Source organism: Tachyglossus aculeatus, chromosome 3 (genome assembly GCF_015852505.1).
Source record: "Tachyglossus aculeatus isolate mTacAcu1 chromosome 3, mTacAcu1.pri, whole genome shotgun sequence".
Taxonomy (NCBI): domain Eukaryota; kingdom Metazoa; phylum Chordata; class Mammalia; order Monotremata; family Tachyglossidae; genus Tachyglossus; species Tachyglossus aculeatus.
The window spans coordinates 65,477,154-65,501,059 of NC_052068.1; the positions used below are offsets into that span (position 1 = coordinate 65,477,154).

General features: G+C 47.9%; 1 protein-coding gene across 2 annotated transcripts in view; it reads left to right on the forward strand.

Moving 5' to 3' along the window:
* CHST3 (carbohydrate sulfotransferase 3) overlaps positions 1-23,906 on the forward strand; it is a 63,127-nt gene that overhangs the window by 37,192 nt on the left and 2,029 nt on the right. The window contains exons 2-3 of one of the 2 annotated variants that reach the window (XM_038744290.1): positions 18,300-18,553; positions 21,991-23,221. In XM_038744290.1, the coding sequence (XP_038600218.1) occupies positions 18,417-18,553; positions 21,991-23,221 (1,368 nt within the window). In that variant the 5' untranslated portion in view covers positions 18,300-18,416. Of the gene's footprint in view, positions 1-18,299; positions 18,554-21,990; positions 23,231-23,906 lie in introns of those variants that run through there. The other variant, XM_038744291.1, reaches the window with a different exon arrangement.

The following is a 23,906-nucleotide window of genomic DNA, read 5'->3' on the forward strand; positions in this document are numbered from 1 at the left end:
ATGTATATATGTTTGTACATATTTATTACTCTATTTATTTTACTTTTGCATATTTATTCTATTTATTTTATTTTGTTAATATGTTTTATTTTGTTGTCTGTCTCCCCCTTCTAGACTGTGAGCCCACTGTTGGGTAGGGACCGTCTCTATATGTTGCCAACTTGTACTTCCCAAGCACTTAGTACAGTGCTCTGCACACAGTAAGCACTCAATAAATACGATTGAATGAATGAATGAATGAATGAATGAATATAGGACTGTGAGGCTGAGAAAAGGGTGAATATCAATTGCGTGAAGGGTACAGATTCTATTACATAGGCAACTTGGTGAAGCCTCTTGGAGGAGATGTGATCTTTGTAAGGCTTTGAAGGTGGGGAGACGGGTGGTTTGTCATGTATTAAGGGGGAGGGAGGGCCAGGCCAGAGGGAGGATATGGGCAAGGGATTTTCCTATCATCTCTACGCTGATGACACCCAGATCTACATCTCTGCCCCTGCTCTCTCCCCCTCCCTCCAGGCTCGCATCTCCTCCTGCCTTCAGGACATCTCCATCTGGATGTCAGTCCGCCACCTAAAGCTCAACATGTCGAAGACTGAGCTCCTTGTCTTCCCTCCCAAACCTTGTCCTCTCCCTGACTTTCCCATCTCTGTTGACGGCACTACCATCCTTCCCGTCTCACAAGCCCGCAACCTTGGTGTCATCCGCGACTCCGCTCTCTCATTCACCCCTCACATCCAAGCCGTCACCAAAACCTGCCGGTCTCAGCTCCGCAACATTGCCAAGATCCTCCCTTTCCTCTCCATCCAAACTGCTACCCTACTAATTCAAGCTCTCATCCTATCCCGTCTGGACTACTGCACCAGCCTTCTCTCTGATCTCCCATCCTCGTGTCTCTCTCCACTTCAATCCATACTTCATGCTGCTGCCCGGATTATCTTTGTCCAGAAACGCTCTGGACATATTACTCCCCTCCTCAAAAACCTCCAGTGGCTACCGATCAATCTGCGCATCAGGCAGAAACTCCTCACCCTGGGCTTCAAGGCTGTCCATCACCTCGCCCCCTCCTACCTCACCTCCCTTCTCTCCTTCTCCAGCCCAGCCCGCACCCTCCGCTCCTCCACCGCTGATCTCCTCACCGTACCTCGCTCTCGCCTGTCCCGCCATCGACCCCTGGCCCACGTCATCCCCCGGGCCTGGAATGCCCTCCCTCTGCCCATCCGCCAAGCTAGCTCTCTTCCTCCCTTCAAGGCCCTGCTGAGAGCTCACCTCCTCCAGGAGGCCTTCCCAGACTGAGCCCCTTCTTTCCTCTCCCCCTCGTCCCCCTCTCCATCCCCCCGTCTTACCTCCTTCCCTTCCCCACAGCACCTGTATATATGTATATATGGTTGTACATATTTATTACTCTATTTATTTATTTATTTATTTATTTATTTATTTATTTTACTTGTACATTTCTATCCTACTTATTTTATTTTGTTGGTATGTTTGGTTCTGTTCTCTGTCTCCCCCTTTTAGACTGTGAGCCCACTGTTGGGTAGGGACTGTCTCTATGTGTTGCCAATTTGTACTTCCCAAGCGCTTAGTACAGTGCTCTGCACATAGTAAGCGCTCAATAAATACAATTGATTGATTGATTGATTGGTGAGAGAGATAAGATCTAAATACCTTGCAAATGTTGCCTGTAGTGGATCAAAGTATGTGGGCTGGGTTGTTGTAGGACCATATCCTTGAAGATGCATATCTTTGGTAGAGAATCTCTTACACATCTGTACACTTTTTCCCTGAAAGTGGAGTAGTGCACCTCTTTTTTTAAATGGATTTCTTAAGTGCTTACTCTGTGTCAAATCTTGTTCTAAGCACTGGGGTAGATGCAAGTGAATTAGGTTGGACACAGTCCCCGTCCCGCATGGCGTTCACAGTCTAAGTTGGAGAGAGAACAGGAGACCTGAGGCATGGAGAAGTTAAGTGACTCACCCAAGGTCACATATCAAGCATTGCATTCATTTATTTAGATGTATTTATTGAGTGCTTACTTTGTGCAGAGCACGGTACTAAGTGCTTGGAAGAGTACAATACAACAATGAACAAACACATTCCCGGCTCCCAGTGAGTTTACAGTCTAAAGACTGGGATTAAAATCCAGGTTCTTGACTCCCAGGCCTGTTTCCACTAAAGCCATGATGCTTCTCTATCCTGACTCCTTGCTACTTGGGATGAGCATTGGTCAGTCACCAGTGGTTAGGAGGGCCAAGCCAGACTTGTGCATGACTTGTTTTGGCAGTAGGGGATGATGATCCATCTTGAGCCATCTGCATTTTATTTAAGGGTATTTGTTAAGCGCTTACTATGTGCCAGGCACTATACTAAGTGCTGGGAATAGATGTGTCAGGTTGGACACAGTGTGAGCCCCCATGGGACAACCTGATCATCTTGTAACCTCCCCAGTGCTTAGAACAGTGCTTTGCACATAGTAAGTGCTTAATAAATGCCATCATCATTATTATTATATGGGGCTCACAGTCTTAATCCCCATTTTACATATACAAGAAGCAGGATGGCCTAATGGATGAAGCACAGGTCTGGGAGTCAGAAGGACCTGGGTTCTAATCCCGGGTCCGCCACATGTCTGCTGTGTGACCTTGGACAAGTCTCTGTGCCTCAGTTCTCTCATCTGTAAAATGGGAATCAGGACTGTGAGCCCTACGTGGGACAGGGACTGTGTCCAACCTGATTATCTTGTATCTACCCCAGGTCTTAGAACACTGTCTGGCACCTAGTGAGTGCTTAACACATACCAGTTATTATTATTATTATTATGAAATAATTGAGACACAGAGAAGTGAAGTGACTTGCCCAAGGTCATACAGCAGACAAGTGGTGGAGCCAGGATTAGAACCAGGTCCTTCTGACTCCTAGGCCTGTGCTCTATCCACGTGGCCACGCTGCTTTTCTGACATTCTTAACACAACCCTAACTTTCAACTTTGGAGGCCTGTAACTTAACCTCTGCCCAGCATTGCTTTGGGGCTGATGGTGATGGCCCTATCATTAAAGTTCTTGGGATTCCTATGGAGTTGCCTGGAGGGCTCACTTTCAGCAGGTTGTGCAATTGTATTGGATGGTTTCTGAGTTGTCAGTCTTTGCTTTTTCCCCACGAGCATCGAGGTCGGCCAGAGATTATCTCCATTTTTCAGGTAGAGAGACTGAGGCCCAGGATGGATCTGGCCTCGGCCTTTTTTTTTTAATGTGGTAGGTGCCAGAGCCAGACACCATACTAAGCTCTGGGGTAGATACAAGGTAATAATAATAATTATAATAATAATTATAATAATTATTATTAAGCACTTACTATGTGCTAAGCACTGTTCTGAGTGCTGGGGGGTTTACACGATGATCAGGTTGTCCCATGTGAGGCTCACAGTCTTAGTCCCCATTTTACAGATGAGGTAACTGAGGCACAGAGAAGTTAAGTGACTTGCCCAAAGTCACACAGCTGACAAGTTGCGGAGCTAGGATTTGAACCAATGACCTTTGACTCCAAAGCCTGTGCTCTTTCCACTGAGCCACACTGCTTCTGCACTTTTTTTAAGCATCTTTCTTAGGCGCTTTCTATGTGCCAGGCACTATACTAAGTGCTGGGAATAGATGTGTCAGGTTGGACACAGTCCATGTCCCACATGGATCACAGTCTGAATCCCCATTTTACAGATGAGGTAACTGAGGCACAGAGAGGTGAAGTGACTTACCCAAGGTTACACAGCAGACAGGTGGCAGACCTGGGATTAGAACCTAGGTCCTTCTGACTACCAAGCCCGTGCTCTATCCATTATGCCACGCTCCTTCTCGCCTCCCTAGAAAAGTGAAGCAGAGACAGCATTTGGATTCTGGGACACCATTTTCCAATCCCGTTTGCAAGGCACCTGGTGACACATTGTTTTCCATCCACTCAGCTTTGGACATGGCGATCTTGAAAATACTCATTAACTTGTCTCCATCTCACAACTCGCAAATCGATTCTTCGTAGTTCCTTTGAGATGGAGCCAGTAGGGGAACAACTCCCTCCCCCAACTCCCCATCTGTGGCTCTCAATGCTGTGAGATGATTCAGTTGTTGCCTTTCTCAAATTCTGTATTGTTGGGAGCTTTTCTCGCTTCCTTCTACATCTGTTAAACCTCTCCTCTTCCATCACTTCTACCTTCTTCCCGACCCTTTGTTCTCCACATTATTTTTCCCACACCCGAGGGGAATGTACGTAGCAAGCGACTGCTGATACACAAAAATCCAAGATGTATTTCTTGGCTTTCATTCGAAGTTCAAGAATTTTCTCGCCTGATGCAACGTCTGGCAGGGTTCCTCTGGTTTTATCGGACTCCATGTTCTGCTTTGGGACGTGTTCAAACAATAATAGTTAAAAAGCCTCGATCTTCCTGTCTCAGCAACTTGCAGAGAGACTCAAACTGCACCCATCGGAACTGTAAAAGAGCTGGTATTTGGTATATAACCAATATAAACCCTGCAAGCAAAAGGCCTGAACCATCCAGATCCCAAGAGATAAGCCAGCGGCCTTATATAATAGGCAGTGGCTTTGAGGGTTCAAGAACCTGAAAGTGACCTTGCAGATGCCAGTTGCAGACTGCGAGCAGTTTAGATTTAAGAGCCCTTTTCCTTCTGAAGCACAGTGCAGTTAAGAAGCTCTTCTTACCAACAAGCTTCAGAATGCCAGTTCACAAAGGGAGGCCCGGGCTGGGACGTTAAGCTGGAAATCAGCCCCGCCAGCATTCAGAGGAAGAAAGGGGAAAGGACTCAGGTTCCCCAGGAAGACGCTTGAGGAATTCCTTTCCTCTATATTCCCCCTTTGCTCTCCCCTGTGGACAATGGCCTTTCTTCCTGCATTTCTGTGGTTCATGCATTAATGTGCTATGTGGTGCTTTCTCTTTCCATTTTGCCTCTTTCTTACAATAAATATGTAGACTCATTTGTACCCATCTCCTACCTCTACTGGGTGGGTCGGTTTTGGGGGAGGGAGGGTATTGGTATCTCCCGTGCCTTTGGGAGATCCACCCAAAGCCAAAGAATCAATCAATCACTAGTATTTATTAAGTACCTACTGTGTGCAGAGCACTGTATTAAGTGCTTGGGAAAGTACAATACAACAGAATTGGTAGATGCGATGCTTTTTTTACGGTGTTTGTTAAGCACTTACTATATGCCAGGCACTTTATTAGAATCAATGGTTTTTATTGTGTGTTTACTGTGTGCAGAGCATTGTACTAAGGGCTTGGGAGAGTACAATACAACAGAGTTGGCAGACACATTGCGTGCCCACAGCGAGCATTCAGTCTAGGGAACTGTAGATCCAAGCTAATCAGGTTGAACACAGTTCATGTCCCACATGGGGCTCAAAGTCATAATCCCCATTTTACAGATGAGGTCACTGAGGCACAGATAGAAAGAAGTTAACTGACTTGCCCTAGGTCCCTCCGCAGGCAAGTGTCAGGATTAGAACCCAGCTCTCCTGACTCCTAGGCCCGTGCTCTTTCCAGCAGTCCACAATGCTTCTGCCTATGAGGTGCTTACAGTCTGCCCCCATTGCATAGAGAAGCAGCATGGCTTACTGAAAGGGCACAGGCTTGGGAGTCAGAGGTCGTGGGTTCTAATCCTGGCTCCGCCACTTGTCAACTGTGTGACTTTGGGCAAGTCACTTAACTTCCCTGGGCCTGTTACCTCATCAGTAAAATGGGGATTAAGACTGTGAGCCCCACATGGGACAACCTGATTACCTTGAATCTACTCCAGCTCTTAGAACAGGGCTTGGCACATAGTAAGCGCTTAACAAATACCATTATTATTATTATTATTATTATTATTATTGCGCCACTTCTCTGAAGCTGCAAGGGGATCAAGGCCTGACTAGACAGCTCCCACCCTTGCCAATGCAGCTGTTTCCTCAGCGTATCCGTCTTACTCTCCCTGAATGCATTTCCACGGGACTAGGCTCCTCACAGCCATGACAACCCCAGGCCACTTGGGCTCCCGGCTAACTGAGGAAAAAAACAGCCATGGACTCTCTACCCAGGGCTCTATATTCCCAAAAGGAAAAATCCCAGTTCAAAAGTGCCAGAGGAGTAGAAAGAATGCAAAGGCCTTTGGGTGGGAGATAGTGAAGAGGTGCTTAGGGTATGGAATTTTCTATTTTGTAGGAAAGTGTGAACAGAACAAATCTGGGGCTGTATCAAATCCGGCTGTTCGTGGGAAGAACCTAAGTCGGAAAAAAGGTTCCAAATGAGGCCCAGCAGGTCCCAGTGGACCAGTTACCCTCGGCATTCATCTCTTGTTGGGTGACAGTGCCAGCAGAAGGTGTTGGAGGGAAGTGAGGTGGGAAAGTGAGAAACAACTTTAAAAGAGGCTGGAGACTCAAATGCAGCGCAGACTGCTTTGAGAGCCACAACTGGCTTTCAGTGGCCCCTTAGGAGAGCTCATAAATGAAAAAGTGACTTTTTAACGGAGGAGCTGGTAGAGGCCTGTTGAGATGTACAACCCAAGCCAAGACGTGAGACCAGAGGAAAGAAGCCGGGATGGTAAAAGGTTTTAAGCCTTCCTGTCTTCCTCTAGGACTAAAGTCCCTCCCTCTTACTGCTCATTAATAAAAATAATAATAATAATAATGATGGGATTTGTTAAATACTTACTATGTGCCGAGCACTGTTCTAAGTGCTGGGGGGGTACAAGGTAATCAGGTTGACCCACATGGGGCTCACAGTCTTAATCCCCATTTTACAGATGAGGTAACTGAGGCACAGAGAAGTCAAGTGACTTGCCCAAAGTCAATCAGCTGACAAGTGGCAGAGCTGGGATTAGAACCCATGACCTCAGACTCCCAAGCCCGGGCTCTTTCCACTGGGCCATGCTGCTTCTCAATGGCTTGTTTTCCCTCCTTCCTGATCCTGCTCCTCTCCCCTCAGTGACTTGAAACTGGAAGCAGCATGTTTTAATGAAAAGAGCTGGACCTGGGTTCTAACTCCAGTTCTGGCACTTGTCTGCTGTGTGACCTTGGGCAAGTCACTTAACTACTCTGGGCCTCAGTTACCTCATCTGTAAAATGGGGATTAAGACTGTGAGCCCCATGTGGGACATGGACTGTGTCCAACCTGATTACCTTGTATCTACCCCAGCACACGGTACAGTGCCTGGCACATAGTCGGCAGTAAACAAATACCATTGGAAGAAAAAAAAAAGTTCAGGTCTGGGAGTCGGAAGATCTGGGTTCTAGTCCTAATGCTGCCCCTAGTATGCAGTGAGACTTTGCGCAAGCCACTTGTAGTTCTGAGTCTCATTTCCTCAGCTGTAAATTGGAGATAGTAATGCCCTCTATTTCACAAGTTGTTGTGAAAACAAAATGAGAAGTAATCTAGAGCACTGCACTAATTCAAATCTGGAATCATCAGATCGGTGAATTTTATGTTTGAATTTTGTCTCTCATCCGTTGCCCAAGTTACTTCCCCACTTTGGGCAAGGGAATACCCTTTACTGCTTCTTGAATTCTTTCTCATTTCAACTCCCGGGTTAATTTGGCCCTCATCCACCGTCTCCTCCCCCCTCACCCACCTATCGGTTGGAAGGTTAATATTCTTTCATTCACATTTTTTTAAATTATTCATTTGGTGTCTTCTGATCTGTATCATTTCATATACCCAGTCCCTGTGTGGGCACATAAAGAGACATGAAACAAAACACTAAAACAACATAGAAGGCCAGGATAAGTACACGAAATAAAATAAAAGCAGTTAGGTCCTCTGGCAAGAGGAGTGGAATTTTGGGCTCCTCACGGCTCAGATCCCACTCAGGGTCACACCTGGAGAGTTTCCAGTGCTCTACCAATCTCGACTATGGGAGGGAGAGTCAAGCAGGCGCATACCCCTTCCGTTCCTAGCTTGGACAGTGGCTAGTGAGTTGAAGGCTCTCTGCTACAAGTCAAGACTCACCTGTGCTGGGCAGCAGCAGCATGGGAGAGAGTCGAGAGCAGAGACTCAAGTTTACTGTGCAGAAGGAGGCAATGGTAAACCACTTCCAAATTTTTACCAAGAAAACTCTGTGGATCAGGCAGAAACTCCTCACCCTGGGCTTCCAAGCTCTCCATCACCTCACCCCCTTCTACCTCACCTCCCTTCTCTCCTTCTCCAGCCCAGCCTGCATCCTCCACTCCCCTGCCACTAACCTCCTCACCGTGCCTTGTTCTAGCCTGTCCCACCATCGACCCCCGGCCCACGTCATCCCCCGGGCCTGGAATGCCCTCCCTCTGCCCATCCGCCAAGCTAGCTCTCTTCCTCCCTTCAAGGCCCTACTGAGAGCTCACCTCCTCCAGGAGGCCTTCCCAGACTGAGCCCCTTCCTTCCTCTCCCCTTCATCCCCCTCTCCATCCCCCCCTTAACTCCTTCCCTTCCCCACAGCACCTGTATATATGTATATATGTTTGTACATATTTATTACTCTATTTATTTATTTTACTTGTACATATCTATTCTATTTTATTTTGTTAGTATGTTTGGTTTTGTTCTCTGTCTCCCCCTTTTAGACTGTGAGCCCACTGTTGTGTAGGGACTGTCTCTATATGTTGCCAACTTGTACTTCCCAAGCGCTTAGTACAGTGCTCTGCACACAGTAAGCACTCAATAAATACGATTGATTGATTGATTGATTGATTGTGGATCCACTACCAGAACGATTGCAGATGGAGGCAGAGCATTCTGGGAGAGATGTACCCATGGTGGTGCTATGGGTCAGAGACGACTCAATGGCATAAGATAAGACATAGCTCGGAGTCCAATGGTCATGGCTGCAGGCACAGCTAAAGCAGCCACCACAGCCTTCCCCTGCCCTCTGTTTTGTGAAGGTTCGCATTCACTGCTTGTGTTTTGCCCACCATCATGGAGCGAGGCGGGATGGGAAGGCAGCCCTAGAATGACACAAAGTGACCCATGTGGGTTACTGGCAAGGCAGTGCAGCTGTCCAGTAGAATAACTAGAGGGGCATCTAGCGGGTCAGGGGAACAGAAAGAAGAGACAGAGGGACATAGGATTGAGTTTAGTAGAGAAGCAGTGTGACTCAGTGGAAAGAGCACCGGCTTTGGAGTCGGAAGTCATGGGTTCAAATCCCAGCTCTACCACTAGCCAGCTGTGTGACTTTGGGCAAGTCACTTAACTTCTCTGTGCCTCAGTTACCTCATCTGGAAAATGGGGATGAAGACTGTGAGCCCCCTGTGGGACAACCTGATCACCTTGTAACCTCCCCAGTGCTTAGAACAGTGCCTTGCACATAGTAAGCGCTTAATAAATGTCATCATATAAAAAATGTATTAAGGATAAAAAAAATTGGGCTGAGCACTTCCTGGCTAATCTTTCTCTTTCTGATGGGTGGATGGGTTCCATGGGCTACAAACCCTCCATCGAAACAGCCGCTAGCCCTGTCCTACAGATTATCTCTATATGATACCGATTTGTACTTCCCAAGTGCTTAGTACAGAGCTCTGCACACAGTAAGTGCTCAATAAATGATTGAATGAATGAATGAATGAATGAATGAAATTCTCACAGGCCAACCAACTCAATCAGCTTTTCTTGGAGGGGCTGATATACAGAACTGTAGAAATTGCCTGAGGGGTACTCAGTCAGTGGCATTCATTGAGCACTCACCAAATGCCTTAGTTACCTCATCTGTAAAATGGGGCTTGAGACTGTAAGCCCCACTTGGGACGGGGACCTTGTCCAACATGATTTGCTTGTATCCACCCCAGTCCCTAATACAATACCTGGCACACAGTAAGTGCTCAATGAATACCACAATTATTGTTATTATTATTATTATTATTATTATACAACAGAAGCAAGACACCCAGTCCCTATCCTCAAGGAATTTACAATCTAATGGGAGAGGGAGATCAAAAATGATGTACAAACAACGGAAGCAGGAGGATGAAGAAAGATATAGTAGTTGCTTGAATATGTCAGGATGGATATATAACTGAATTTATAAAAAATAGTAAGTGCTGAAGATCAGAATTAAATGTAGAAGTGTTAAGGGTGGGTGTTGGCTTGACGTGACTGGGGTACTGAGAATTAATTTGGGAAAAACTGGGTGGACTCTTCATCCAACAGCAAACAAGTAGGCTGGTTCAGATGTGGGTCCTGAGTCCATGATTTCTAGGAAAGAGGGAAGAATGGGAAGATGAAACTGGTAAAGAACAGCCAGTCAATCATATTTATTGAGCACTTACTGTGTGCAGAGCACTGTACGAAGTGCTTGAGAGAGTGCAATATAGTAGAAACATTCCCTGCCCATAACGAACTAATGGTTTAGAGGAAAATGTTCAAGTACTTTGATGATTTGAAAATATACATGGTGGGAATTGTTTGGGAGAATACGAAGGTGGTCAAGGGGTGAGGCTTTGGAAGATAGGAGAGGAAACAACACCTGTCTGGAATTTAGGGGTGAGGGAGAGAAACCATGGGAAACATCATGGCCTAGTAGAAAGAGCACAGACCTGGGAGTTAGAGGACCTGGGTTCTAATCATTGCTCTGCAAATTGTCTGCCATGTGACTTTGGGCAAGCGTGGCTCAGTGGAAAGAGCACGGGCTTTGGAGTCAGAGGTCATGGGTTCAAATCCCAACCCTGCCACACATCTGCTGTGTGACCTTGAGCAAGTCACTTAACTTCTCTGAGTCTCAGTTACCTCATCTGTAAAATGGGGTTGAAGACTGTGAGCCCCACTTGGGACAACTTGATCACCTTGTAACCCCCCCAGCGCTTAGAACAGTGCTTTGCACATAGTAAGTGCTTGATAAATGCCATCATTATTATTATTATTATTATTTAACTTCTCTGGACTCAGTTACTCTGGGGATTAAGACTGAGCCCCAAGTGAACAGTGCCTGACATATAGTAAGTGGTTAACAAATGAGAGAGAGTGAGAGAGAGAGAGAGTTAAATAATAAGGAAACAGCTTCAGAATGCCTCCTTCCCTGCTGTCATGCTCCAGATCCTAGAATCTGGAAGCGGGGACTCTAAATTCCAAATGCCCCAGATCTGTGACCTTTCACTCTTTCAGTTCTACTTCCCTTTCAGTTAGAAACCCTGCTAAGCAATAGAGAGAGAGAGAGAGAGAGAGAGAGAGAGAGAGAGAGAGAGAGAGAGTCTGAATGGCATCTTTTTACTTCTTTTGGCAGTCCTGGGAAAGATCTTATTAACCCTTAGTTGGAAGTGAGGGAGGAGAAGACTATTGCGAGTTCTGCTGCTAGGCTTCATCTTAGTGGATAGAGCACCAGCCTGGGAGACCAAGGGACCTGGGTCTAATCCCGGCTTGCCACACTTCTGCTGTGTGACCCTGGGCAAGCCACTTAACTTCTCGGGGCCTCAGTTACCTTATCTGTAAAATAGGGGTTAATAATAATTTAGGTATTTGTTAAGCGACTACGTGCAAAGCACTGTTCTAAGCACTGGGGAGGATGTAAGGTGATCAGGCTGTCCCATGTGGGGCTCACAATCTTAATCCCCATTTTCCAGATGAGGTAACTGAGGCACAGAGAAGTTAAGTGACTTGCCCAAAGTCACACAGCTGACAAGCTTCGGAGCCGGGATTTGAACCCATGACCTCTTACTCCCAAGCCCGTGCTCTTTCCACTGAGCCATGCTGCTTCTCTGGGTTAAGAGCCTGAGCCCCATGTAGGACAGGGACTGTGTCCAAGCTGTTTAACTTGTATCTACCCCAGCACTTAGAATAGTGCTCAGTACATAGTAAGTGCTTAAAAAGTATGATAATTATTAAAATAGAAACAGTCCCTGGGTGGGAAGGGCCCATGCTAAGACAGGAATCTCTTCAAAGTATATGTCCTAGGCTGGGGGGAGAGATTCTCTTCTTCCATTGCAACTTTCCAAGTCTCCTCAGCCCAAGTGATGGGTTGGAACCCCAGAGTAAGAGGCCACAGGAGTAAGCTTTGTAAGCTTTGTTTCAGGTTCTACTCCTGGCACGGTCTTGAGCAAGCCGCTTCTCAGCACACTGAGCTGTTTAATGAGCCCAGAAATTCTACAGCCAGTCAGGAGGGAGGCTTTATAAATGGCCCATGCTTTAAGAATCACTTTGGGATGGCTTGGGGGACTCAGCAGGATCCACCCTTTAGGAACTTTCCTAAATCAGACGTGTCCCTGCACCTTTCAATCTGCTCTTGGTCACCCTCTCGACCTCCTACTAGAGAAACTGCCAGTTCTCACAAAAGGCAGTGGTGAAGGGCATCCCCAGCTGTGCTGGGTTCCCGTCACCCCAGCTCCAAAAGGCAAGCTGGCATGTCCAGCCGCAGGTCAGCCCTCATGCAGAGTAGCAGCGTGGCTTAATGGAAAGAGAACTGCCTGGGAATCAGAGGACCTGGGTCCTCCATTTGTCTGTTGTGTGACCTTGAGCAAGTCACTTAACTTCTCTGCACCTCTGTTCCCTTATCTGAAGAATGGACATTCAACAATAATAACAATAATAATGATGGTATTTATTAAATGCTTACTATGTGCCAAGCACTGTTCTAAGCACTGTTCTTACTGTTCTAGGAGCAATACCTGTTCTCCATCCTACTGTGAGCCCCATGTAGAACAGGGACTGTGTCTGACATAATTAACATGTATTTACCCCAGCACTTAGAAGAGTACTTGGTGCATAGTAAGTGTTTAACAACAACAACAACAACAACAAAAAAAAAACCCTCCAGGGACTGGTTCTGTTTCAGTCTCCAGTTGTGTTTTTTCTCCCACTCCCATAGCTCTCACCGCTTTGTTAGACTCTTCTGCCATCCATGCCATCCCTCCCCTCCCACTGCTCCTACCCCATGGCCCCCAACCACAATCCCTGGAGCTTCGTGCATAAAATCCCCCTGCAAATCTGCAAGATGGACGGTGTGTGTGTGTGAGTGTGTGTAAGAAAAAGTGTTGAAATCATGCACAGCCTTGCAAACACTAATAAGCAAGCTGTTTCAATAGTGAAAGCGTCAAATCCCCACAGGGATTCTGGCTCATAGCAAGGGATAAGCCAGCTACATTTCTTCAGAAAGGACAAAGCTCTTCTGGTGTTTCGGGAAATCAGAAAAGCATTTCAAATCTACATGCCATATTCATTATTCTGCTTCTACCTAGTCCCACTTGAAATTCTTCCTTGACCCTGAAGTTCAAGTTTGGGTGGCCAACTTCTAGAGAACTCCCTTTTATATGGAGTCACAGTGCCACTGACCTCCAAACTGCTTTAGGCTCACTTGGGTGGTCATTGTTGTCATTATAATTAAAATTTATCCAACAGCAGTAATGTTGATAGGGACTAAAAAAAGATAGGAGGAAACATTATCCTAGGCCAGAAGACTGATGTTTTAATTGGATAGAACGAAATAGTGTTGGAGAGGGCAGGCTGTGTTTTTTGGGGAAATATAGATGGAAACATCAATCAGTCAGTGGTATATATTTAGCCAATTAACAATAATAATGGCATTTATTAAGTGCTTACTATGTGCAAAACACTGTTCTAAGCATTGGGGAGGTTACAGGGTGATCAGGTTGACCTACTGGGGGCTCACAGTCTTCATCCCCATTTTACAGATGAGGTAACAGGCACAGAGAAGTGAAACTTGCCCAAAGTCACACAGCTGACAATTGGCGGAGCTGAAATTTGAACCCATGACCTCTGACTCCAAAGCCCGGGCTTTTTCCACTGAGCCATGCTGCTTCCAGTGGTGTGCAGAGCACTGTACTAAGCACTTGGGAGAGTGCAGTAGAGTAACTAGATGATCAGTGAGTCCAATTTGTTCAGTTGTCCAGCAGGCAGCCATTCAGGGCTGGCTTCAGATATTAAGCCAATGAAGCATGAGTCAGATAGGGCATTGGTGGCTAGAAATGTAAACGAGCGCAATCCATGATGAAAGGGAAATGCAATTAGTCAATCGTATTTGAGCATTTACTACACAGAGCACTGTACTGAGTGCTTGGGAGAGTGCTGTTATAACAATAAACAGACACATTCCCTACCCACAGTTAGCTTGTTACTCCCAGGGGCAACGGAGGCCCACTCAGATGAGCAGAATGTCTTTGGGATGGGGCACAATCAATCAATCAATCAATCAATCATATTTATTGAGCGCTTACTATGTGCAGAGCACTATACTAAGCGCTTGGGAAGTACAAATTGGCAACATATAGAGACAGTCTCTACCCAACATTGGGCTCACAGTCTAAAAGGGGAAGACAGCTTTGGAGCCCTCAGACCGGGGCAAGAGGCATAACAGGACAACGCAGGGCCTCCCAACCTCCACTGGCACCTCTTCCATCTTTCCCCTGTCGCCTCTGAGAGGTGGGGACAAGAGAAGACAGGTAATAGGGAAACAGCATGGCCTAGTGGATAGAGCACAGACCTGGGAATTAAAAGGAACTGGGTTCTAGTCCCGGCTCCACCACTTGTCTGCTGTGTGACCTTGGTAAAGTCACTTAACTTCTCTGTGCCTCAGTTACCTCATCTGTAAAAGGGGGATTAAGACTGTGAGCCCCATGTGGGACATGAACTGTGTCCAACCTGATTACCTTGCATCTATTGTGTCTAACCTGATTACCTTGTATTGATCCCAGTCCTTAGATCAGTGCCTGGCACATAATAAGTGCTTAACAAATGCCATAAAAAAATTAGCTCTGGAGCAGTGGGGGCTGATTAACCTTCCCCCCACCCTCAACCTCAAGAACACTCAAGGTTTGGGTTTTTGAATGAATTTTGGTATGATGTCAGTGGGGAAGGGCACTTAAACGTCTGAAGCCAGCCCTGTGGCCCCCAGTAAGATAATAATTATGGTATTTGTTAAGCGCTTACTATGTGCCAAACACCGTTCTAAGCGCTGGTGTAGATATAAGGTCATCAGGTTGTCCCACGTGGGGCTCACAGTCTTAATCCCCAATTTGCAGTTAAGGTAACTGAGGCACATAGAAATTAAGTGACTTACCGAAGGTCACACAGCAGACAAGTGGCGGAGTCGGGATTAGAACCCATGTCCTCTGACCCCCAAGCCCGGGGTCTTGCCACTAAGCCAGTCTGCTTCTCTGCTAAGAGAAGCAGCCATCTCTACTTCCTAAGAGACTAAGTGCAGGTGTGGGGGCACCATTTTGACCTCAGGAAAGATTTTGGGGTGCTGGTGCTGGTGAAGTCTTAACTCCTTCCTCCCCTCCTGTGTCTCTTTTTCTTTTATGGTATTTGTTAAGTGCTTACTATGTGCCAGAGACTATACTAAGCACTGGGGTTAGAAACAAGCTAATCAGGTTGGACACAATTCATACCCTACGTGGGGCTTACAGTCTTAATTACTATTTTACAGATGAGGTAACTGAGGCACAGAGAAGTGAAGTTTCTTGCCCAAGGTCACCCAGTAGACAAATGGCAGAATTGGGATTAGAATAGAGGTTCTTCTGACTCACCAGCCTGTGCTCTATCCACTATACTAAGCAGACTATCTTTTACTATACTACACTATCCAAAAGCAGCATGGCTCAGTGGAAAGAGCACAGGACTAAACTGAGAGTTACCCAACTCCTCCTTGGAATTTCCCTTTTCTGGCTTCCTGGGTTCCATCGTTTAAACAGCTGGTGCTTGAGAGGAGCCAGGCTTGGGACTCTCCTGGCTTGTGACAGAAGACAGAGATGGGACTGTAAGGGGCAACAGGACCGGGGCAGGACAGAAGCAGAATATAATTAGGTGTATGTTAAGCGCTTACTATGGGCCAGGCAGTGTATTAAGTGCTGGAGTAGATACAAGCAAATCGGGTTGGATACAATCCCTGTCCCACGTGAGGCTCACTGTCTCAATCCCCATTTTACAGATGAGGTAACTGAGGCACAGAGAAATGAAGTGACTTGCCCAAGGTCAAACAGCAGACAAGTGGCAGAGCTGCGATTAGAACCCAGGCCCTTCTGAATCCCAAGCCCGTGCTCTACTTATGGGAGGAAGTCAGGGAAGACTTGGAGAAGTAGTTTCTCCTGGGTGATATGAAATGAAGCTAGGAAATCCGTGTCTTTCAAGACAGAGCCATGGTGCAGAGCTCACCGGCCTTCCAGATGTGCAGCTCCTCTGGCAGCTAGGATAGAATGCTTTGAGGAGTTAGCCTGAGAGCTGCCTGCCAGAAACACTCTGAGTCTTGGGCCATTTGCCAATCAGTCAGTCAATCGTATTTATTGAGCACTTACTGTGCTCGGAGCACTGTACCAAGAGCTTGTGAGAGTACAGTATAACAATATAACAGACTCATTCCCGGACCACAACAAGCTTACAATCTAGAGGGGGAATCATTTGCGTCAGTTTAAGCAGGGAACTTTTCTCAAGTTAAGCTCCTGGTTTTCACATGCCTCTGCAGTAAGACCCCGGGGGAGGCTGGCTGAAGGAGGGGTGTGGAATTGCAAAACAGTTCTTGGACCCATTTGAGCGTGTTTTTCTTTTAATATCTTGTCCCGTATTCTCCTCCCTCCGGGGCCTGCTCTGATCCATTGTTTTTAGCCCAATCAGGCCTCTGGAGCCTGGGATTTCAGAGAAGTCCGGACTTAAAAGATGATGTGGGAAGAGTCTGAGGCTGAAAGAAAGGAGACCAGGGTTCTAGCCCCGGCTCTGCCACTGCTCTGCTATGTGACCCTGAGCAAGTCACTTTTTTATGGTATTTGTTGAGTGCTTACTATGCTCCAGGCACTGTATTAAGCGTGGGGTAGATAGAAGCTAGTCAGGTTGGAAACAGTCTATGTCCCACGTAGGGCTCACAGTCTCAATCCCCATTTTACAGATGAAGTAGGTAACTGAGGCACAGAGAAGTTAAGGTGACTTGCCCAAGGTCACACAACAGACAAGTGACAGAGTTGGGATTAGAACCCAGGTCCTTCTGACTCCCAGGCCTCTATGTACTAGGCCGCACTGCTTCTCAAGCTGCTTCTCCATATTATTATAATGATAATAATACCACATTGAATTCAGATCATACTTTACTTTTCCAAAGCACATTAACAACACTGCCAATTATTCTTTCACAGTATCCCAGTGATGTAGTGAGAAACAAGCATTTTGATGCCCATCCCTCAGATGAGGAAACAGAGGCCCAGAGAGAAGCAGAATGGCCTAGTGGCTAGAACATTGCCTGGGAGTCAGAAGGACTTGGATTCTAAACCCAACTTTGCCACTTGTCTGCTGTGTGTCCTTGGCAAGTCACTTCACTTCTCTGTGCCTCAGTTATTTCATCTGTAAAATGGGGATTAAGACTCTGAGACCCATGTGGGACATGGACTGTTTCCAACCTGACTAGCTTCTATCTACCCCATGCTTAATACAGTGCCTGGAGCGTAGGACTGTGAGCCCTACGTGGGACAGGGACTGGGTCCAAACCAATTTGCTTGTATCCATCCCAGTGCTCAGAACATTGCCTGGCACATAGTAGGTGCTTAACAAATACCATAATGATAATAATTATCATTGTTATATTATTATAACACTTCTCTGTGCCTCAGTTATTTCATCTGTAAAATGGGGATTAGGTCTCTGAGACCCATGTGGGACATGGACTGTTTCCAACCTGACTAGCTTTTATCTACCCCAGCGCTTAATACAGTGCCTGGAGCGTAGTAAGCACTCAACAAATACCATAAAAAAGTGACTTGCCCAGGGTCACATAGCAGAACAGTGGCAGAGTTGGGGCTAGAACCCTGTTCTCCTTTCTTTCAGTCTCAGACTCTTCCCACATCATCTTTTAAGTCCAGACTTCTCTGAAATCCCAGAGAATTATTATTATTATTATCATTATGGTATTTGTTAGGCATATTATTATTTATATTATTAAACACATTATTATTGTTAAGCATTATCATTATTATTATTATTCGGGACAGGAACTGCATTCAACCTGATTACCTTGTATTTACCCGTGCCTGGCACATAGTAGGTGCTTAACAAATGCCATTATTATTATTATTATTATTATCATGATTATCATCATCATTATGTGGGACAGGGACTGCGTCCAACCTGATTACCTTGTATTTACCCCAGCACTTAGAACAGTGCCTGGCACATGTAAGTGTTTAACAAATACCATTAACTTTATTATTGCTATCCTTCAATCTATCAGAGATCTTTCCCATTGGTAGATTTGTCTCAGTCCCAGATAGAAAGGAACCATGGTTCTAGCGAGCCCTTGGAAGGACAGAGTCTTGGGTAGATTCCAATGTTAATGGACGAGACTGGCTTGACCCCCCTCCCTTTCTCTCTCCAGGTCAAGAGTGACATCCTTCAGTAAATGACGAGCTAAGTCCTGAGCGATGCCTTCCCCATAGCCTCCCGGGGCTCCTCACTGGGGAGGAGCTCTCCGAGGGCCACTCCACCTCTCCCCATGGACAAAGGACACAGGTGGTCCTGCTTTTTCTGGGAACTTCTCCACAGCGTGAGAATGAAGAGCAAATATGCCATTCTCTTTGTTGTGGTAGTAGCGTTTGTCATCATTGAGAAGGAAAACAACATCATATCAAGGTAGGAAATGAGCACGCCACTAGTCCTTATTTATGGGGATGTCTGTCTCGCCACCGACTTCTTGCTTTCTAGTGCTAATCTACTCACTATACCTCGATCTCACCTATCTCGCCAGTGACTTCTCGCCCATGTCCGGCCTCTGACTTGGAACACCCTCCCTCCTCATATCCATCAGATAATTACTCTCCCCTCCTTCAAAACCTTACTGAAGGTCCATCTCCTCCAAGAGGTCTTCCCTAAGCCCTCCCTTTTCCTTTTCTTCCACTCCCTTCTGCGTTGCCCTGACTTGCTCCTTTTATTTACCACCCTCCAGCCCCACATATCTGCAATTTATTTATTTATATCAATGTCTGTCTCCCCCTCTAGACTGTGAGCTCACTGTGGGCATGGAATGTGTCTGTTATATTGTTGTTTTGCACTTTCCCAAGCACTTAGTACAGTGCCCTACATACAATAAAGGCTCAATAAATAAGATTGATTGATTGGGAGGCAGGGTGAAAAATGTCCTCAGCTATCAGCCTCTCTCATTCTTCGTGTGAGCCTAACAAGTCTGTGCAGGGTGACCCCAGGTCTCGAGAAATAACCCAAAGCTATGAGAACTGGCCCAAGGCAAGGACGGGGTCTTATGTAATAATTTTGGTATTTGTTAAGTGCTATGTTACAAGCACTGTTCTAAGCACCGGTGGTAGCTACAATTTAATCACGTTGGAGACAGTCCCTGCCCAACATGGGGCTCACAGTCTAGGCAGGAGTAAGGTTTAATCCCCATTTTACAGATGAAGTAACTGAGGCACAGAGAAGTTAACTGATTTGCCCAAGGTCACACTACAGATACATGGCAGAACCAGGTTTAGAACCCAGGTCTTCTGGCTTCCAGGTCTGTGCTCTTTCCACTAGGCTACACTGCTTCCCTGCATGCACTCTTGGTCTCTTGGCAAGTGGGGGGCATGGGGAAAGGGATTGGGAGAGACTTTTCCAAAAACTAAAACTGGGAAGCTGCTTGTTTACCATCCCCCAACCTGATCCCCCTTGGGGAATTGGCTCTTGGAGAATCCTGCAGAGCTGGGTGGGGAGGAATCTGTCCCTGAAGAAATTATCCTGTGTCTGGGTTCTTTTGGTGCAGGCTGCCTGTAGGCAGGGTACAAGGGCAGAGCAAAGGGCTTCTACCTTTTTGAGAAACTGTCTCTCCCTGTGATCTCACACTTTCTCAGCTGAAGTTCCCCTTTCCATGGCCTTCTCTGTTCCCCTTCCGCACAAGAATATTAAAAGGAACAGCATCAGCTACAATAAGCAGCATCACCTAATGGTTAGAGTGTGGGGCTGGCAGACAGAGGACCTGGGTTCTAATCCCAGCTACTCCACTTGTCTGCTGTGTGACCTTGGGCAAGTCACTTAACTTCTCTGTGTCTCAGTTACCTCATCGTTAAAATGGGGATTAGGACTGAGTCCCACATAGCATATGGATTGTGTCCTACCTGATTAACGTGTATGTACACTTAGTACAGTGCCTGCCACATAGTAAGAGTTTAGCAAATACCATAAAATAAATAAATAAAAATAAAAAATCAGCTAAGGGAAGTGAGAGAGAGTACTCTTCCTCCCAATTTCTGACAGTGGGGGGTCCCTTAAGATTCAGGTTTGAGTCCCCTTCTGTTCTTCATCTATGCTCACTCCCTTAGAGAACTCATTCACTCCCATGGCTTCAACTACAGTCGCTATGTGTATGATTCCCAATCTACATCTCCAGCCCTGACTGCTCTCCTTCTCTGCAGTCTCGCATTTCCTCCCACCTTCAGGACATCTCTACTTAGATGTCCCGCTGATACCTCAAACTTAACATGTCCAAAACAGAACTCCTCCTCTTCCCACCCAAATCCTGTCCTCCCCTTTCTTTCAATCGTATTCATTGGATTTACGAATCATATGAATCGACTCAGAAATCATATTTATGAGGAGCCACGTGCTCCTCATGGCTACCATGAGAAGCAGCATGGCTCAATGGAAAGAGCCCGGGCTTTGGAGTCAGAGGTCACGGGTTCAAATGCCGACTCCACCAACTGTCAGCTGTGTGACTTTGGGCAAGTCACTTCACTTCTCTGTGCCTCAGTTCCCTCATCTGTAAAATGGGAATTAAGACTGTGAGCCCCGCTGTGGGACAACCTGATCACCTTGTAACCTCCCCAGCACTTAGAACAGTGCTTTGCAAATAATAAGCACTTAATAAATGCCACTATTATTATTATTACCATGCAGACAGGTTCTTCCTTTATAGGCAAGTTCTTCTACCTCTTCGATCCTCTGTCTTTCCCATCACTGTAAACAGTACCAATATCCTCTCTATCTCACAAGCCCATAACCATGGTGTTGTCCTTGATTCATCTCTCTCATTCAATCCACATATTCAATCTGTCACCAAATCCTGCCTATTCTACCTTCACAACACTACTAAAATTCACCCTTTCCTCTGCACCAAAACCGCTACTACTCTGATTCAAGCACTTATCCTATCCTGCTTTGACTACTGCAGCAGAGTTCTTGCTGACCTCCCTGACTCCTGTCTCTCCCTATTCCAGTTCATACTTCACTCTGTTGCATGGATCATTTTTCTAAAGAAATGTTCAGTCCATGTCTCCCCACACGTCTCCTCAAGAACCTCCAGTGGTTTCCCATCCACCTCTGCAACAAACAGAAACTCCTTATCTTTGGCTTTAAAGCACTCAATCAGTTCACTGCCTCCTATCTTACTTCCCTGATCTCCTATTACAGTCCAGCACACACACTTCACTCCTTTAGAGCCAGGTTACTCACTATGCCCTGATTTAATCTTGCAACCAACCCCTTTCCCACATCCTCCCCCAGCCTCCCCCTTCATATATTCCAGACCACCACGCTCCACATCTTCAAAGCATTATTAAAGTCACATCTCCTCCAAGAGGCCTTCTCCGATCAAACCCTCTTTTCCTTGGCTCCCTCTCCCTTCCATGTCATCTGTGCATTTGGATCTGTGGCTTTTGGGCAAAGACTAAAGGTGGGGTGAATACCAAGTCCTCAAAGGAATAAGGATGGGATGAATACCAAGTGCCCAAAAGGCTGAGGGTGGGGAGGATACCAAGTGACCAAAGCCTCATCTCTAAGAGGGAGGGAGAACAGGTGTTGGGTACTCATTTTAAAAATGAGGAAACCAAGGCTCAGAGAGGTTAAATGACTTGCCCAAGGTCCCTCGGCAACAAGCAAGGGCCAAAGCTGGGGCTGGGACCCAGCCGTCCGCTCCGCCAGCCCCGTACCCTTTCCAATAGGCCCCGCTGCCCCCTCCAGCCTCCACACTCCCACAGGACTAGTTCTTTTCCAGTGCGGTTGGGGGGTTCCCCAGAGGGAAGAGGGCATCCCGGCATGCCCGGGCCCATGCAGTGACACGTCACCTCCCTTTGTGCTTCCAGAGTCTCAGACAAGCTGAAGCAGGTCCCCCAGCCCCTGGCAGATGCTAACGGCACCGACCCGGCCGTGGCCCTCCCAGAGAACGGATCCCTCCTGTCCCTCAGCGAGCTGGACTCTGCCTTCTCCCAGTTTCAGCAGCAGCTCCGCAACATGAGCCTCCAGCTGGGCGGCGAGGCGGGGGGTCCGCCCCCGGGGCCCCGGCGCCACGTGCTCCTCATGGCCACCACGCGGACAGGCTCCTCCTTCGTGGGCGAGTTCTTCAACCAGCAGGGCAACATCTTCTACCTCTTCGAGCCGCTGTGGCACATCGAGCGCACGGTGACCTTTGAGCCCGGGGGCGCCAACGCGGCCGGCTCGGCCCTGGTCTACCGGGATGTCGTGAAGCAACTGTTCCTCTGCGACCTCTCCGTGCTGGAGCCCTTCATCACCCCGCCGCCCGAGGACCACCTGACCCAGTTCCTGTTCCGCCGGGGGTCCAGCCGCTCCCTCTGCGAGGACCCCGTCTGCACGCCCTTTGTCAAGAAGGTCTTCGAGAAGTACCACTGCAGGGACCGCCGCTGCGGCCCCCTGAACCTGACCCTGGCGGCTGAGGCCTGCCGCCGCAAGGAGCACATGGCGCTCAAGGCCGTGCGCGTCCGGCAGCTGGACTTCCTGCGGCCCCTCGTGGAGGACCCCCGCCTGGACCTGCGCATCATCCAGCTGGTGCGGGACCCCCGGGCCGTGCTCGCCTCGCGCATGGTGGCCTTCGCGGGCAAGTACGAGACCTGGAAGAGGTGGGCTGCGGAGGGGGAGGCCCGCCTGCGGGACGACGAGGTGCAGCGGCTGCGGGGCAACTGCGAGACCATCCGGCTGTCGGCCGAGCTGGGCCTGAGCCGGCCGGCCTGGCTACGGGGCCGCTACATGCTGGTGCGCTACGAGGACGTGGCCCGCCAGCCGCTGCAGTGGGTGCGGGAGATGTACCGCTTTGCCGGGATCGCCCTCACACCCCGGGTGGAGGAATGGATCGTGCAGAATACACAGGCCGTCCGGGATGGCAGCGGCATCTACTCCACTCAGAAGAACTCCTCCGAGCAGTTCGAGAAATGGCGCTTCGGCATCCCCTTCAAGCTGGCCCAGGTGGTGCAGAGCGCCTGTGGGCCGGCCATGCGCCTCTTCGGCTACAAGCTGGCTCTGGACCCGGCCACCCTCACCAACCGCTCTGTCAGCTTGCTGGAGGAGCGGGGCACCTTCTGGGTTACGTAGTGGAGTGGTGGGGGACAGGGGAGGAGGAAGGTGGGGCTGGAGGGGAGACACCCCCCCCAGGATTCCCTTAAAAATACAACTCCCCGCCACCCCCCCCGCCACCCCTGACCTCCTTTATGAGGGTGCAGTAGCCTAGAGACAAGGGAAGAAAATCCAAACTGCAAGGACAAAGAGATAGTGGGTCGCTAGGCAAGAAGCAGTTAGCGCAGGGTGACATCCTTTTCCTCCAGAGCAGTGTAGCTGGGGTCACGCCCGACCCCCCCCCCAACACACACATTAGGCTCCCCAGTGTCTTGGGGGGCACAAATGTGGCCTTTGCAAACACCAACTTGGTGAGGCACAGTGAGACCCTCCCCCATCCCTCTCCCCCAACAAATCAGGACTGATGTGGGCCTCCCTATAACAGCTCCAACTCCACAGGGTCTTCCCCTACCCTCCAACTCTCTGTGCCTTCCCGAGCTCACAGTTTTTCTGCACTAAACGTCCGACGAGAACTCCCTCCCAGACTGTGCTGCCTGAGCTGTACCCTAGATGACCCGAAGTGAATGAAATGCCTAGAATTGCCCCATGCTCATTTCAGACCACCGTGAGGGTCTCTAGGAAGTTGAATCAGAAGCCATAGCACAATCCGACCTCCAGAGTCGACCACCCTTAATCTGAGTGCCTGCCGCCTCCC